This window comes from Hemitrygon akajei, chromosome 26, assembly GCF_048418815.1.
Source record: "Hemitrygon akajei chromosome 26, sHemAka1.3, whole genome shotgun sequence".
In the NCBI taxonomy this organism is placed as follows: Eukaryota; Metazoa; Chordata; class Chondrichthyes; order Myliobatiformes; family Dasyatidae; genus Hemitrygon; species Hemitrygon akajei.
Window position 1 is genome coordinate 40,188,240 of NC_133149.1, and position 18,255 is coordinate 40,206,494.

The 18,255-nt window shown below is 38.3% G+C and overlaps 1 protein-coding gene across 2 annotated transcripts in view; it reads left to right on the forward strand.

Annotated features, from left to right (window-relative positions):
• The window catches only part of kmt2a (lysine (K)-specific methyltransferase 2A), a 161,553-nt gene extending 147,056 nt beyond the window's left edge, over positions 1-14,497 (forward strand). For both annotated transcript variants that reach the window (XM_073029965.1, XM_073029966.1), the window contains exons 34-36: positions 33-116; positions 5,273-5,402; positions 7,635-14,497. In XM_073029965.1, coding sequence (XP_072886066.1) covers positions 33-116; positions 5,273-5,402; positions 7,635-7,910 — 490 coding nt within the window. In that variant the 3' untranslated portion in view covers positions 7,911-14,497. The remainder of the gene's footprint in view (positions 1-32; positions 117-5,272; positions 5,403-7,634) is intronic.
• The last annotated feature ends 3,758 nt before the right edge of the window (positions 14,498-18,255 follow it).

The following is an 18,255-nucleotide window of genomic DNA, read 5'->3' on the forward strand; positions in this document are numbered from 1 at the left end:
TGTGGCTAACATCTCTTTCTTTGAACGTATAGACGGGCAACCAGCATGGACCTTCCTATGGCCATGCGATTCCGGCATTTGAAAAAGACATCAAAGGAGGCTGTTGGTGTCTATCGGTAAGTTACATAGAACATGGAAATTTACAGCACATTACAGGCCCTTCAGCCCACAGTGTTGTGCCGACCATGTAATCTACTCTAGAAAGTGCCTAGAATTACCCTACTGCATGGCCCTCTATTTTTCTAAGCTCCATGTACCTATCTAGGAGTCTCTTAAATGACCCTATTGTATCTGCCTCCACCACTGTCGCTGGCAGTACATTCCACGCACCCACCACTCTGTGAAAATTTCACCCTTGACATTCCCTTTGTATCTACTTCCAAGCACTTTAAAACTATGCTCCCTCGTGTTTTGATCTGTCAACACTTACAGGATATGACTGGAAGCTGCTGAATTTAGTGATTCATTTGGACTTCCTTAACAGTTAGCATAGATTTATATACCATCTTTTGTGTTTAAACTCCCACTGGAAGAGGGGAAAAAGGACAAGGTTGTTAGAAGTCCCTGTCAAAAAGAGAAGATACAGGAATATAGAAAAGAACCTAAGTGAAAGGCCACAAGATCCTTCATTTTCTCTCCTGAACTGCTGAAAATGTGTATTTCAGAGAGTTCTAACTTCCATAATATTTTAAAGCTAAAATAAGGCTTCTCTGATCAATCACTGTGTGGCGATTTAAAAAAAAGCTGCCCCTATCTGTATTGGATTGGCATATTTTGATAACATTAATACAATGAATCAGATGAACCAGTACTGAAATACAAGGAAATACCTGGAAGTTAAGGTCTAAGTGATAAATGCAAGCAGTACTTAATGAATATAATTCAAAGACAATACTATAATGAGAAATGTTAGTTTTTATTATAAATACAGGGATATACAGCATTATATTAGGAAGATAGTGGCGCTAGCAGAGAACAGAAAACAAAACTATACTTTTAAAAAAGGAAACAACAGAATATTCTCTCAATATTTAACTGTAGTGGAACAGTTTTAAGAAGCTAAAAATAGCATAATAGTATACCTTAATACCACAATAGCCATTCTTGGAAAAGTATAGTGGGTTAATGTTGTTCCATAATTCACGAAGGGAAGTAAGAATAATCTTGGACATTACAGACTGGTGAATCTCAAATTAGTGGTAGGGAAGCTATTCAGAATATTCTTATGGATAGGATTTATGAGCGTTTGGAAAACCATGACCAAATTAGGGAGAGTCAGCATGGCTTTGTGTAGGGCTGGTTGTGTCTTACTAAATTGATTGAGTTTTTCGAGGAGGTGGTGAAAGTAGAGCTCTGGATGTTGTCTATATTGATTTTAGTAAGGTGTGTGACAAGCTCTTTCATTGGGGGCTTATCCAGAAGGCATTTACTTGCTAGTTTAATTATAGTTTGGCACAACATTGTAGGTTAAAGAAGCTGTTCCTGTGTTGTAATATTCTATGTAATATCCTACATCATTCCTCCTTGCACATGTTTTGAGAAAGTACTGAACAGAATTCATTTGAACAAGTTGCTGATGTAACTTGTGAATCAAGAGATGAGTGCTCAAGAGCAGGATTTTTAAAAAAAATTGCAGATGCAGGGAATCTGAAATATAAACAGCAGAAAATCTGTACAAGACAGGCAGATTTGATGGAAAGAGTGAGTTAACATTCCAGAGCAACAACCTCTCATCAGAAAGCTGCTGAAGCCGCTGATTAACCTCTTGTTTTTTTTTCCTTTATTGCCATTAAGAACAAATTAAATCAAAAATTGGGAGCATCAGTATGTCAGTACCTTGTAAAGGACAAAGAGCGCTGGACTTTGTTTTTATCCATTTGATCTGGTTGTCTTATTTTGACAGTTCATTCTTGTAAGACTTGTGCCTTGGTCGGCTCAGACTTCCAAAAGAAATGGAAGCTTCACACCAAAGGCATTTACATATGGTCAGAACTTTGGTTATGTAAGAATAGATAAAGCATTGCCAGCTATACAAAAGCAAAACTTTTCTTGTATTGTTAGTGACATGCTTCATGGAAAACTGATGAATTGAAAGCTTTGAAACAACTTTGCACATGTTCTCAAACCAGGTGAATCAATAATTCTGTAGAATCAGCTCAGGAAATAAGATTTCTACCAGGCGAAATTTAATGTTGATGTAGAATGAGAAGATGGGAAATGTGCGAAAATCATAATTAGTGTTAAATTTATTTTTAATTGAAAGAAGGGGAAATTGATATTGGGTGATAAGGAAATGGCTGAAGCATTGAACGACTATTTTGTGTTGGTCTTCACGGTGAAGGACACGTCTAATATGCGAAAGAATGATTTTATGGACGAAATGGTGAGGACCTCAATAAAATCACTGTCTCTAAAGAGATAGTCATGAGCAAATTCAAGGGCCTGAAGGTAGATAAGTCCCCTGGTCCTGATGGGATGCATTCCAGGGTACTGAAAGAATTGGCGGAAGTTATACTAGACATGTTGGTAATCATTTACCAAAATTCTCTAGACTCTGGGCAGGTCCTGGCGGATTAAAAGACAGCAAATGGCACGCCACTTTTTTAAAAAGGATGTAGCCCAAGGACAGGCAACTATAGGCCAGTTAGCTTAACATCTGTAGTCAGGAAAATGCTTGAAGCTGTCATTAAGGAAGAAATAGCGAAACATTTAGAAAGGAGTGGTTCCATTAGACAGACGCAGCATGGATTCAGAAAATGACAAACTTACTGGAGTTCTTTGAGGACATAATGAGTGCAGTGGATAGAGGGGAACAGGTGGATGTTTTATACTTGGATTTCCAGAAGGCATTCGATAAGATGCCGCACAAGAAACTTATAAATAAGATACGGATGCATGGAGTTGGAGGTAGTGGATTGGTTAACCAATAGAAGGCAGAGAGTTGGTATAAACGGGTGTTTCTCCAGTTGGCAGTCAGTGGAGAGTGGAGTGCCGCAGGGGTTGGTGCTGGGCCCGCAGCTGTTTACCATTTACATTGATGATTTGGAAGAGGGGACTGAGTGTAGCGTAGCAAAATTTGCTGATGACACAAAACTGAGTGGAAAAGCAAATTGTACAGAGGATGTGGAGAGTCTGCAGAGGGATATAGATAGGTTAAGTGAGTGGGCCAAGGTCTGGCAGATGGAAAACAACATTGGTAAATGTGAGATCATCCACTTTGGAAGGAATAATAGAAGAGCAGATTATTATTTAAATGGTGAAAGGTTGCAGCATACTGTTGTGCAGGTACAACAGGTTATTAAGAAGGCAAATGGAATGTTGGCCTTCATTGCTAGAGAGATTGAATCCAAGAGCAGGGAGGTCATGCTGCAACTATACAGGGTACTGGTGAAGCCGCACCTGGAGTACTGTGTGCAGTTCTGGTCTCTATACTTGAGGAAAGATAAACTGGCTTTGCAGGCAGTGGAGAGGAGGTTCACCAGGTTGATTCCAGAGATGAAGGGGTTAACCTATGAGGAGAGATTGAGTCGCCTGGGACTGTACTCACTGGAGTTCAGAAGAATGAGAGGGGATCTTATAGAAACATACAAAACTTTGAAAGGGATAGATAAGATAGAAGTAGGAAAGTTGTTTCCATTGGTAGGTGAGGCTAGAACTAGGGGACATTGCCTCAAGATTCAGGGGAGAAGATTTAGGACGGAGATGAAGAGAAACTGTTTTTCCCAGAGAGTGGTGAATCTGTGGAATTCTCTGCCCAGGGAAGCAGTTGAGGCTTCTTCACTAAATATATTTAAGATACAGTTAGATAGATTTTTACATAGGGGAAGTAAGGTTTATGGGGAAAAGGCAGGTAGATGGAGCTGAGTTTACGGACAGATCAGCCATGAATTTATTGAATGGCGGGACAGGCTGGATGGCCAGGATGGCCAACTTCTGCTTTTATTTCTTATGTTATTATGGGGATATTGGTTCTGTGGATGTTTACTGTGTGCAGCCATAAGAACAGCAATCATCAAAACAAAGTTGTTCACCTTATTCAAGTAATAACAAGTAAGATGAGATCTTTCTCGAAATGTTATACAAATGTTTGTACATTAGTCAGACTACAGTGTGAGTATTGTGCCCTCTTATGGTGATGACTTGAATACAGCACTGAAGGCAGTTCACAAAACTGAGTGGAAAAGCAAATTGTACAGAGGATGTGGAGAGTCTGCAGAGGGATATAGATAGGTTAAGTGAGTGAGCCAAAGTCTGACAGATGGAAAACAACGTTGGTAAATGTGAGATCATCCAATTTGGAAGGAATAATGTCAGTGATATGAAAAAAGTAAATGAGAGCTTCAGAAGAAAGAAAATGAAGTTATCTTGAGGAACGAAGCCAGAACAAGGTTCACACTATTAAAAGACAAAATGAGAGGAAACTTAAATATCAATTACATGAGATTAATTTGAGTAGAACACCAAACAAAGTACAGAATAACTATTTGATGCTCTGGTTTTGAGAATAAGCTTTCCCTGCCAGGTGAAGCAGTCTGTACTGTATGAGCTACCTCAAATGTAAATATCTTTTAAGCTTCACAAGAAACAAAGAATTTCAATGGAACTGAACCAAGGAGAGAAAAAGTAACAATGTCCCTCAGCAGATAGTTCATGCTAGCTGAAAGTGTATGTGATCTCAGGTCAAAACTGAATTAAGGTCATACAGGCAGAATCAAAAACTAAATAGCTTATTAAAATTTCAAATTTAGATTGAGACATGGATTTGATATCTGAATGTACACTTATCTATGGATAGATGCTCTAGTTTGAGACAGTACCTTCAAGACATGCTCAGAAATAAATGGTTATCTTCCGATTGTACTGCCCAATCATTTCTTTAACAACACACACAAAATGCTGGTGGAACACAGCAGACCAGGCAGCATCTATAGGGAGAAGCACTGTCGACGTTTCGGGCCGAGACCCTTTGTCAGGCCTGCTGTGTTCCACCAGCATTTTGTGTGTGTTGTTGTTTGAATTTCCAGCATCTGCAGGTTTCCTCGTGTTTGCTCATTTCTTTAACAAATTGATGGTAGTCATTTTGCAGTTAGTAAAGTGTTAATGAATCTTTAGTGTCTTTCAAAAATCTTTAGTTTTTCATTCCAAGCACAAAATATGTGTCCTTCATGCTTGATTTTGAGAATAAAACTTGTGATCTCCTGACTTTTTTTCCCACAATAACTGATTTTTGTCTTTTCCCTTTCTATTCTTTCCACCTTTGTAAATGCTATAGGTCACCAATCCATGGACGGGGCCTTTTCTGTAAGCGAAACATTGATGCAGGTGAGATGGTCATCGAATATTCGGGTACTGTCATTCGATCTGTCCTCACAGACAAACGAGAGAAATATTATGACAGCAAGGTGAGTTTCTAGTGCAGGTTTACAGTAGAATATAGCCACTGCTCTGGGGATAGCCATCGTGGGAATCATTGTTGTTTCTCCACTATTTAATGAATCCTTTCTGAAACAGCACTATATGTATGGCATCATCAACTTACCAGTTTTCTTGTGATGTAAATTAGCTGACCCACTTGGATTATTAATTCATATCACTTCACAATTCATTTTAAAAATGTACTTTTTGTGCATGTATTTTGTCTATTGTACATTCATTACTCATGCTCTTAGATGGGTAGAATATGGAATCTTCAATCTGCTTATGGGACTGGTGAAGCATTCTGCTCTGGAGAGGCTTTTTCAAATGCGTCTGTTGTTCCTTCTGAGTATTGGCCACAGCCATGACTTTCCACTTACTGCTTTTACTTATCCAAATTCAAACATTGCCTAAATAATTTCATGAAGAAAGCAATGAGATTCATTCTGCTTTAAAATACTCTGCAAGGTTATTTAAACTTGGGACTATTTGTGTTCAGTTGCAGTAACTAAAAGAATGCTAGGATTCAGTTGGTCGTGGATTGAATTTCAGTCTGAAGAATTCATATCTTAATCAATAGTCTGATAGTCCATCTAATATACTTGAAGTCTTACCTTTGTGTCATCTTAATTGCCGATAATAATTTCTTATGGTAACTACTCTGTTGATACAAACTTCATATTGTGAACTTCCATTAACACCAATATTCTCATGGCTAGGACTTATCCATCAGTTACTGCATCATGCTTCAAACATGTTTTGAAATTATTTATAATGATACAGATAGTCCACTCCTGGGTGAGTTATCTCATTCTTTTGTCCCTACCCTGCAAGACTAGGACCCCAGTAGCTGGAGAATTTAGACGCAACTGCCAATAATCAGTCCCCCTTGAGCTCATCACCTGCTGCCTGTTGAAAACCTCAAGAATTAGTCAGTTCTTGAATGGCTGTTATTCAGCATCATTCTTGGTAACTAAGCATCACCATCACACTCCAGATGGCACATCACATAAAATCAGCTTGCATTTTAGTTCCTGCAATTATTGAATAAAAAATAGCTTTAAAGGTGCTTGATTCACTTTCACTTGCTTCTGTAATTTTGGTTGCATTATGGGAATAAAAACAAAACTCTCCACTTTGTGATGTCACTGGGGATGAGGTGGGCAGTGTTCTGACTGGCAGTGGAAGTGTATGTCTTTAACCACGTCAATTGTTCTGTGGTTCTTACTGTAGAATGATAATGCTGGCACACTAATTGAATGATCAATGCTGGAGTTGTGAAAACAGTATAATTTGTAATGAGTTCATTCTGCAATTTGTGGAAACACTTCTATCTCATTGGATGTAGCCAAGTGAAAGTTAATCTCTAAAAAGGGATAGGCTGGCTGCAAGTACAACCCAGATAAATTTAACATTCAACAAGAAATTCTAATCCATCATCCAACCCAAGGCTGTGGTTAGAGTGGAGTGATAGAATTAATGTTACAAAATTTTTAGAGGTTGACAGGCTCTGATTTCATGTGCTTCGTAGGTTTGGTAGGCTGTGTTTAAACTAGACACAGAAAACTAGACTGTGGAAAATCTAGCAGCTTAGATTACTTTGAAACAAAGATAAACCAGCACCACGATCTGCAGAAGTACGTTCTCTCAGTCCCTCGACTCCCCTCATCATCAGGAATTTGCTGTTGAGTTTAGTCAAGGAAATGCATTTGCCATTCAGGCATGCACCTGTTCAGATAATTGACTGAAAGGACGTTTTTTCCTCAGAATCTCAGCATGCTCAGTCTTTTCTATGAGTATAGCCTAGTTCTGCTATTATTTTTGCATTTTTTGTATTGTATTTTATCAGATGATTCTGAATCTGTTTTCTAACATGTTAAATCCCCAGTGTCTATTAAGATTAAAGCAATGCCTGGTGTTTTACTGAAGATACATTGAGCCTCTGATCTTTGATTTTGATCTTTTGTGCTGTTACAATAAACAATGTTATATTTTGCCCATGACTGGGACGAGTTTGACACATTTGCATCAGACCAATTTAGCTTTGGATATTGCGCAAGAGCAAAATCAAACTTGGTCTTGACACTTGGTCATGTACCATGCTGCCAAATTAAGATATCATTCTATAAGTGCTGGCACATTTTGGATAAGGTTGGGGGAAAGCCATTTACTCATAATAACAAACATTAACATTTCCTGCTATTGTCTTTTATTCATAGGGTATCGGTTGCTACATGTTCCGTATTGATGATTATGAGGTGGTGGATGCAACAATGCATGGAAATGCAGCTCGTTTCATCAACCACTCCTGTGAACCCAACTGCTATTCCCGCGTAATAAATGTGGATGGGCAAAAGCACATTGTTATTTTTGCTGTGCGAAAGATCTACCGAGGTGAAGAGCTGACATATGATTACAAGTTCCCAATTGAAGACGCCAGCAACAAACTTCCGTGTAACTGTGGAGCAAAGAAATGCAGGAAGTTCTTGAACTGATAAAGACTTGTGGGGGGCAAAAAACCCTTTTGAGGTGACTGCCGTGATTTAATAGGATTACCTTGGGGAAAATAAAAATTCAGGGAAGGAAATAGTGGGATACTTGTACTCCAGTGTGCAACAGCATACATTCTTGATAGAGCACAGTTTTAAACACTAGTGGCAAAATACTATTCAGATGTTTTCCAACATACAGGCCTATTTTTAAAAAAAAACACTGCTAAACTGTGTTGGCTGCTGAACTTTTCCAAAACTACACAGCAGGATGTTAAACAGTTACAGCCTATTCCATTCCAAAAAACGTACAGTTCCTTGTTTGAGGCAGCAATCCTGAATAAAATAAAAATTCCAGTCAATTATTGCACCAACACAACAAAATAATACAAAATTAGCAGGCAACTTGAGTTGACTCTCATCTCTGAAAGTCAAAAGTTAACATCAAATTTGACTAAAAAGTAACCTCTTTAACAGTAATGCACTAGAAAAGGTAGAGGAAATGCAAGGAGAATACAGGTTTAATCTGTGACATGCAGATCCTAACCTGGGAGTAGATTTTTCATTGCAGTTTTAAATTTGGGGAAGTAAAATGATTTCATAAATCCGTCATCTAATGATAGCCACTGCTCAACAGAAGAACTACTATAAAGACGAGTGGAATCATAGGAGGATCTGTGCAGCCTTGGCAAAGGTCTCTAGTCCCATGTAATCACTTCAATCTGGCAAATTCACTCCCCTTTCCAGGAGGCAGTTATCTCAGATTTTAAGTTGTGAGGCATTTTTTGGACTCTGAGTCACTTGGATTGGCAGAAAATAAAAGTAACACTAAAGATTGAAATTCTGCCTATTAGGTTCATTCATTTTTTTTTCTCCTTCAGTATAATAACTACTGCACTTGCTCTTGGGTGATTTAAAGAATCTAATGGAAGGAAGTTGACCATAGAAAACAAAAACGTTGATCACAAACAAGAGAAAATCTGCAGATGCTGGAAATCCAGAGCAACACGCACAAAATACTGGAGGAACTCGGCAGGTCAGGCAGCATTGATGGAGGGGAATACTGCACTGAATTGTAACACAGGCCTCTTTATAGGTAGTAAAGCATTGCTTGTGTGCACTCAACTTGTAATCTTAAAAACCCCATGTGTTTTGTACACCTAGTTAGTGTTGATAATTACACTGCCAGTTTAAAGTGCATGAGTTTAAAGTGCCAGTTTAAAGCAAAAGGCACTATTTCATTATCAGACTCTTAAGCTTTAAATGGTACCCATCTATTAGCAATGGGATAGTTAAATTGTCATCTTGCCTTTCACCTATATATAACCATATAAATTTATGGTTTGAGGTTTGTGTATTGTTATTTTCTGGTCAATGGGAATAACATTCAATCTTATTTGTGAAGGTGGGAAAACTACAGGAGGTAGATTTAAAAAGCTCAGTCTGCCCTTAAAATCATGCTTTTAAAATCCAAACTTATCATAAGCGAACAGCATTTAAAATAAAATTCTGGTGTTCAGCAACAAAGTCATGTTCATAATTCTAGAAAACACATTTATATTGGCAAATTGGTTGGCATGTCATTGAACATTGACAGAGGGATAAAAGTTTAAACCCAAATTTTTAAATACTTTAACAGTGTAATCTCCCTGAAGTGAAGAAACACTGATTTAGGAAGTTGAAAATAAGGATACTGAGGCACTTTGTTATTGTACATTATACTGACAAATGGGTGGTTTGTGCTTATCTGGTGTTTCTTATTTTGCAGTTTTAACCATTTATTTTGATTAAAGGTTCCAGTAAGCTATAGAGGAATGCCTGTGAGAACATAAAGCACCCATTTGTTGGTAATTTAAAATTTAACTTTTCTGCTTTCCCAGCTATGCTTAAACACCACAGAGGGAAAAAAATCCAGTCATTAGATCATACTGAATTATCAACTTGGGGAGGTTGAAGGACGCAGTCATACTTCCTCAGAAGGCAATGTTTTTGTGTGAGTTGTGACCAAAAAAAATGACAACTTCCACCATAGCTGACTCCTGGAAAATGGGCAATTTCTTTTGACCAAATGAATGCATCTCAGGTGGGTTTCTGGCAGTGATTTTAAAGACCTTGATCCCCTGTATTTTTGCACTGTGTGCTATTTAGATAAACGCTAAAACGAATGTGTTTGTACTGACTACAATAGTGTTTCATGTTTTTAGATTACAGCTGTTTTCCATGTTTTCCAAAATCCAGATTATAACTATCTAATGTATTCTATTATCCTGATCACAGATGCTTCCTCTGCTATCTAAGTTTCCCATTGGTTTCAAGAGGGGATTGGCTTATCAGGATGTTGTACCTTATTTAAAGGGGCACAGTCTTTGTTCAAACTTGAAAAATCCCATCGTCACGTCTCCCACCCTTCCATTCTGTTTTCCCTCCCAAAAGACAAAGGCTGTGTTCCTTTAAGCAATAATCTACAGCCAACCAAGCTGATGGAAGGAAGATTATCAGAATTTTTTTTTCCTTTAGTAAGGTCTACATTGTCTGGTATTCCTGTTCAGTTACACCTCTGGACAGATATTGGGTATTTTTCTTTTTGTCGTTGCTCAGTTGCTGCTACTATTTAATGACATCTAACTGCCTTTTGGGACCATGTTCCTCGCTGCTACAATATCAGCTTTTACCCACAGACAGGGGTACTAGCCTCTACCATAGGAAAGGGTAGGGTTGACCTATGAATGACAATGCACTTCATTAAGTACATGATCGAATCACCAGGGCAGCATACTTAGAGCACAGGAAAGATGCACCTTCTTAGCATGGTGTTAATGTTCAGGTAATGGGGGTTCTACTGGTTGAGTGGGGTGGGAGGGGAATAGTTCTGTATGCACTGATAGTCACGAAGATGAATATGTGCTGTACTATTGACTGCTGGCTGGATGGATAATGATATCTAGCTGAAAAGATTTTGTTTGTCACTATTTTTAATTAAGTTTCATTGTTGCCAAGCAATTACAGGCAAACTCTATGATAGGAAAGAAACCTTGACAAGCAGATAATTTGGTGTATGTAGTTCCTCACTTGTCCCATTTTCTGACTTGTTGGGCACTTCAAAAAAGGGGCAAAGATTGTTATTGATATGTTGCTCTTTTTATTTCTTGCTGACTTGTTTCAGTTTAGATAATTGAATGAAGCATCAAATTGTAGTCTCAATTATATTCATGAGTGCAATGTCCAGAGATATTGCTAAGTCCTTTTTAAATCCATTGATTTTAACAAGGTATGTAAAGTGGTGGTGAAGATGAGTCAGAGTCTTAACATTCTTGAGGCTTGACTTCCAACATTCTTCTATCCAAAAATATGTAGTTTCCCTTTCAAAACAGTAGTTTGGTGGCTATGATGTTTCTTGTATGAGCTTTCTACAGTCTTGGTTCACCTTCCCTGATTCTACCCTGAATGAGTGAGAATGCTACATTAAATAGAATAAGTGCACTAGCCATGAGCAGAATCGTTCTGTTCTCAGAAAATGATAATAAAACTGGCCCAAGACCCTGGAACAGGCCTCTCATGCTCAAGGTATAAGAGGCTTAATAGATTCCCTAAGAGGGAGCAGTTGACGTTCTTGTAAAATGCAATGTTTAGTTTTCGTGTGGTGGATTCCAGGCTCTCGGTTCTGTGGTCTTCCCTTTTCAAACCTAAATCCTCTTTGAGGGCCACTTTGTGAAATGCTGTACTGTGTTCCATTCAGAAGCAGGGTAGTGGTGAATCTTTAAGTTGACTAAAGTTCATTCTCCTTTTTTAAAAAAATACACTTTTGCAATTTACTTTAACTGAGGAATACGGAGATTTTCAATAGTACTCTTTGTCCTGTTGGTTCAGAGTGGGATTTTTATAGAGACTATGGGTAATGAGTTAAAACACTGAACAAAAATTAATGTCGTTATTCTTTCCAACTTACACTATCTCTAACCCAACCAGAATTTTAAAAAATATATTATTTATTGAAACTCATTGGGATATATAGGAAACTTGAATATAATTGTATTTTTAAAAAAATCAATGAGACTGGGAAAGAGGTAGAAATTAGTATTTAAGAAATAAATAACTGAAATAGCACAGCAAAGTCAGGTGGTGATGCCTGAGTATGTGTACCAAAGTTTTGATTCATAGGAATAAATGAATCATTGGAGTTCTAGTTACTTCTTGTCTTGCCCCCATCTTTGCAACTAGTTCACCACCGTTTTAATTCAGTGTCAAGACATGGAACGGTTGCACAGCTATGGTGTGTGATACGGAGTGAGCGCTACAAAAATTGAGGGGTTTTGCTCTTTCCTCTTCAAAATATTGAATTTGAATATGGAAATAGGCTGCAGCTAGACCAGTGACGTGAAATCTAAAATTACTTTTCAGAATGGGATGGGGAGGGGAGAGCAATCTGATGAGTGGAATTTCTTTGTAGAGAAGTCCTTTGCATTTACTGGCATTATGCCTGTTTTCTTTAAGTTTTATTGGCTGGGGTTGATCAGTGGTGAACATGCATGGCAAGACAGAAGAGATGACTAGTTGCTAGTTTGCTTTTGTTTACAAATGCCACTGCTTTTGTTTATCCGTGTGACTGGTCAAAGATGGGAATACAACTACCATGCATCCCATTGTGTTGGTTTCCACAGGCAGTTAAACTTTTAAACCATTATAACGTGCACCACACAGTGTATAAATTTCAGTGTTAGGTTATTTTTTTAAGGGATTTATTGACAGCATACCTAAAATTTAATGACCTGCCAATTAACAATTGAAAAATTCTGCATAGTGCATATTTTTTTTAGGATAGTTTATTTAATTTGGGATCATTTTTTGGATGATGTAATCTTACATCTATCTATAGTTTTGGGGTACTGTTGACAAATGGCACACCCCATATACTCTTCACTCCAATTTCTGAACAGAGACACTTGATATAACAACTTGAAGGCAGTTTATCAAATGTGAATGAAGAGCCATTTTAGTCTGTATTTCAAGCTGCCTCTTTTCTGAGGGTGATGATTATAAGGAAGGGTGTTAACTGTGTATTCACGAATGCCAGTAGCAGGATTAGCATGCAGTACAAAATATACTTGTAGAGAAAGAGATTCCTTAATGTACCAATACCCTTGTGTATGTGGCAGAACTGGTTACAGGGATACCGAGTGCATTCATTACAGCAGTTATGTGGCTTGATCTTCAGTTTAAACACCAAAGTTTTGAAAAATAACTATTTACACTGCTGTTGTCCTCTTGAACCATTTTGTAAGGATCATTCTCTGTACAGTTAGTATCTGTAGAAAGCTTTTATTTTGGAAATTTTTGCTTCAAGATTGGGGTGTTGTCTCATTTTAAATGGTTTCTACTTGGGTTCCAGAGCATTGAAACCCGGGAACAATTCTATAACTGTCATTCGCAGTCCACAACATATGGCACTTTTTTTTTGTCTTCTCTTTTTGTTTCATTTCCTTACTGGAGGATTTTACCTTGCAGTACTGCAGCAGGGTTGAAAGTACTAAAAATTTTGTCTCTGTAGTCACCATGGAACAATTTAGGCTCAAACCCTTGAGTGTCAGACAAGGAAGGTGTTGCTTTGTAAATTGTAATACGGTTTAACTTCCTTTTTCAATCCAACACAGGACACAGCAGTTTTAAGATGAATGTATCTTTTTCTAATGACTGAACGTCTAAATGAATAAAACACCATCACATCATAAAGCTTAATGAAATACATAATCCAATCTGAATAAGTAGGTTAATTTGAAGGGCTGGTTCTCATCTATTCAGCATCCGTTTCAAAGCAAATACAATGTTTACGAAAGTCTGCAGAGATCATGTAAGACCGTTATGTCTTAGCTTAAAAGTACAGAGTTCTGGATTTTAATTCAAATAAGTTGGGGGAGGGGGGTGATTGCTTTCAAAGAAAATAATACTTTGGTGATAATTCCCCAAAATTTTAAGATATTTAAACACTATTTCTGTTTTTTGTTGTTTCTCAAATGGATAGCTGACAATGTAGCTACTAGAGGGGAAATACAAATTATAAATTATTTTTGTTTAAATTAGGGTACACGTTGTGTCTGTACAACCTTGTTCCTTGTGACTAGAGTGCTTCTCTTCCCTAATGTCCTCACCGGAACAGAATTATATTTATATGTACATTTTTCCGTTAATGTGAATATATTTTTGCATCTCTTTGAGATGAATACACAAAGACGTGGTAGATGTAAAATGTTCCGGTTCAGAAGAACCTTACTTGAGAAATTTTTATTTTTATTCATGAGGAGGCTAATAGTATCCTTTTTTAATTATTTTTTCATTTTTTCGTTCCTGTACATTGTTATTTTTTACATGGCTCTTGTAAAACATCTTTACTATTGGATTAGTGCATCAGTGTTAAACATTATCATGGTAATGAAGGAATTTTAATTATTAAGTAAAACTGAAAGCTATGCTAAAGAATGAATGTAATATATGTATATAGTTGTAAAAATGTTTCTAAGCATCATTTTCTATGCACTTTTTTATTTAAGTGATAGTTTAATTAATAAACATGTCCAGTTTATCCTTGGAGATACTTTAAATATATTTTGTGTATTTCATGTGGGCTTGCCTTTTATTAAAAATGCCATTCCTTGCTCTTTCTACCCCACATTTCAGAGTTCATTCTAATGTTGCTGGACCCCTCACTGGAATGACTTACCATCAGACCACACACAGGTCATATCAGGATAATATAATTATTGAAGTGTTAGTGAATGGTAACCCTATATGGATGGGTGAATTCAAATCTATATTTTGACAGTTCTATGATGCAGGTTTTGAGTAAAACTGAGTTTGGAGTAGTTCTCACTGTTGCTCCTTTCTGTTTCAATATCCCACCCCTCATTCTTCTCAACTCCAAAGAATGCAATGACATTCATAAAGTTGTACAGCACAGAAATGGGCATGCTAACCCACTGTGCCCATGCAGAACATTTTGGCCATTGACACCAATCTCATCAGGACTCCTGATAGGACAATCAACAAGAAGGAAATAAAATGGTAAATAATGAAGAGATGATCTGAATAAATCTTGATGACAATTTGGGTATTCCATGTGCCCAAGCTTCAAAAGGATTGGGCTACTTAAAGCTTATTTAGGGCAAATGGGATAAATTGAACACATCAACAAAACATTGCAGTCAACCAAAGGAGTCAGCCCCTTCCTTTTACCTCTGCTATTTGCAAAAATGAAGGAGGTACTCGTGGCATGGGAATATCCGGGAACGATTGCAGGTAATGTAGTCTTGGAAGTCATCCTATCACATTTTCCCAATGTGGGGAGATTAGTTAATTTCAGAGAAAACGTCTGCATTGCGAGCATGCCTGCCTGTTGGACTGATATTTTGAGCCTGATGGATTGACTTGTATTGTGGAATCAGTACACTGCTTGTGGGATGAAATAGTCATGATGATCTAGCCTCTCCATTTTCTGCTGGCCATTTGGTGAATGTCATTAACGTGATTAGTAGTGTGTAAATAGCAGAGGCCATCAGTTCATAAATCAGCTAGGTTTTCAGTTTGATCTTGTATCTAAGGGCATAGATGCAATTTTCATTTAAGGGATTATATCTTGCTCTTAAAGTAATTGTGAAATCTTAACTTGCGTTTAGTTTCATTTTGCAGTAGTGGACTGTGGACAATTTACAATGACCAATTAACCTAACCGATACATATTTGGAATGTGGGAGGAAACCAGAGCAACCAGATGAAAGCTATGCACTCGTGGGAAGGTATACAAACTTCTTACAGTGTCACAATTGAACTCCAAACTTCAATGCTTCATGCCCTAAACAGCTATAACAGCGTTGCACTAACCGCTATACTACAATGGTGCCCCAATCTCTTGTCCTTCCTCAGGTGCAAACCTACCCGTCACTTCCAATAATTAGCCACAGTATTCGGCTTTTGAACCTTTTAACGTGATAAAAAAAAGCTGCCTTAACTAACAATAACTTACAGTTGAGTTGCTGACTAAATATTGAGGTGGCTTTATTTATTGTTTGGAGTCTGTTTATCAATGAACTTGCTGCTGATGTGACTATCTACCCTGGCACCCAATTTAAAGCATTACATGGACAAATATATTGTAACATACTTTCACGTTTATAGTGATGAACTTCAAAGTGAGAGTTGCATTGAACACATGTAGGATGCTAATGGTGTGACCGTTTTTTAAAAAACTTGTGTGTTCCACTACCCTGCTCTTTTGCACAAACTTATGATTTTACTGCATGTGGTATTTGTGCAATTTCTTTTTGAAGATATTAAATCCCCTGTGGTTTGGGAGAGAGTCTTTTAAACTTGCTGTGCAGAAAAGAAAGAACATGATCATTCCAAACAGATAGTTATTTCTCATTTTGTGTACAGCAATGTGGCAAAAACCTCCTGCTTTGACAATACCATGTCTTTTAAAAAGACATCAGTTCAGTTATTAAACTATTTGATAATATCAATGATATTAAACTTAAATTTTTGAATAGTGAGAGATTGGTCAGTTATGATGTTCAAAGAGACCTAGGGTGGTTTGTGCACCGGGATGAAATGAAATTAGTCAGAAGCTAAATGGTAAATTAATCTCTATGATGAAAGGAGGAATGTGATTGCAAATGCTGAAATCTAGAGTGAAAAAGAAAATGGTCCTGTCAAGGGTCTTGATTCAAGACATCAACCATCCCCTTGCATTTACATGTTTTGCTTGACGGAGTTCTTCTTCCAGAAGATTGTATTTGCTTTACGATGAAAAGCTTTGACTACAGGAGTAAGCAAGCAATGAATCGTTTCGGGCCTTAGTGAGATGACTTTTTTTTAGCGTGTCGCACCAGACAGTCAACTATTCTTGTCTGGCGCGTGGTGTCAGGATTGGTCTCCTTTCGGATTAACCGGATCACGATATGAACGTTCCTGACTCGACCCTCCCCCCCCCCTTTTTTTTTAGGAGGCCGAGTTGCTAGCTCGACGCTCAACCCGGCACGGATGGAAAGCGTGCTCGGGGGGTGGGGAGGGGGGAGTGGTTCGACTTGTATTCGAGCTCCGGGAACCTTCGCTCCGGAGTCCGGTGCTAATGACTGGTATACAGGCAGTTGTGGTTGTCTTACCTCGGAGAGGATGTAGCAGAAAGTGAGTACAGCAACAATTCTCTAGCCTGGTTCCAGGGCTGAATATGTGGAAGGAGCTTGAGGGGCTAAATGCAAAGACATGATTTTCTCTGACTGAGGAGCCTGAGCATAGCTTGAGAATAACGGACACGTCCTGCAGGACTGAAATGAGAAGTTTCATTCAAGGTGATGAACTTTTGGAATTCTCTGGCCTCTGTGCCAGTACAACCTCTGGCATTGGTCATTCAAAAGAACTGGCTCTGAGATCAATCACCAGCAGTAATATTGACGAAAAAGCAGAGCAAATCCATAAGCCCTGCTTCTACTTGTGTTCTTATGTCAATGTCTAGTTCGTTATGGATTTTGTGTCATTTTAACACAGATTTTCTTTCCTCATAGCCTTGCTGAGGTATGGTGACCTTATTTTGCCATTGCTCATGGTTGCTGAGGCCAGAATGATATCTACTGGTGTGGGATATCTCAGCTTTGTCTCATTCAGGGGTCAATAGACAGTAGGTGCAGGAGTAGGCCTTTTGGCCCTTCGAGCCAGCACCGCCATTCACTGTGATCATGGCTGATCATCCATAATCAGTACCCCGTTCCTGCCTTCTCCCCATATCCCTTGACTCCGCTATCTTTAAGAGCTCTATCTAATTCTTTCTTGAAAGTATCCAGAGAATTGACCTCCACTGCCTTCTGAGGCAGAGCATTCCATAGATCCTCAACTCTCTGGGTGAAAAAGTTTTTCCTCAAATCCGTTCTAAATGGCCTACCCCTTATTCTTAAACTGTGGTCTCTGGTTCTGGACTCCCCCAACATCGGGAACATGTTTCCTGCCTCCAGCGTGTCCAATCCCTTAACAATCTTATATGTTTCAATCAGATCCCCTCTCATCCTTCTAAATTCTGGTGTATACAAGCCAGTCATTCCAACCTTTCAACATATGACAGTCCCGCCATCCCGGGAATCAACCTCGTGACACTTGGGTCACACTTGGATGGGATTACTGGACAATGGTAATGAATGAGACCACTGCTTAAATCTCCCCTGTGTCATGCTTTCAGGCTGACTTGTTTTTCACAAGAACGTGCGTGCGGCTTTGTTTGTGGTTGATTCGCTGAGATTTATCGCAATCCATCGGTCAGTGCCCTGAGTCTGGACTTCCGCTCGCAATTCCATTGGCTGGAATTGAACGTGAAGAA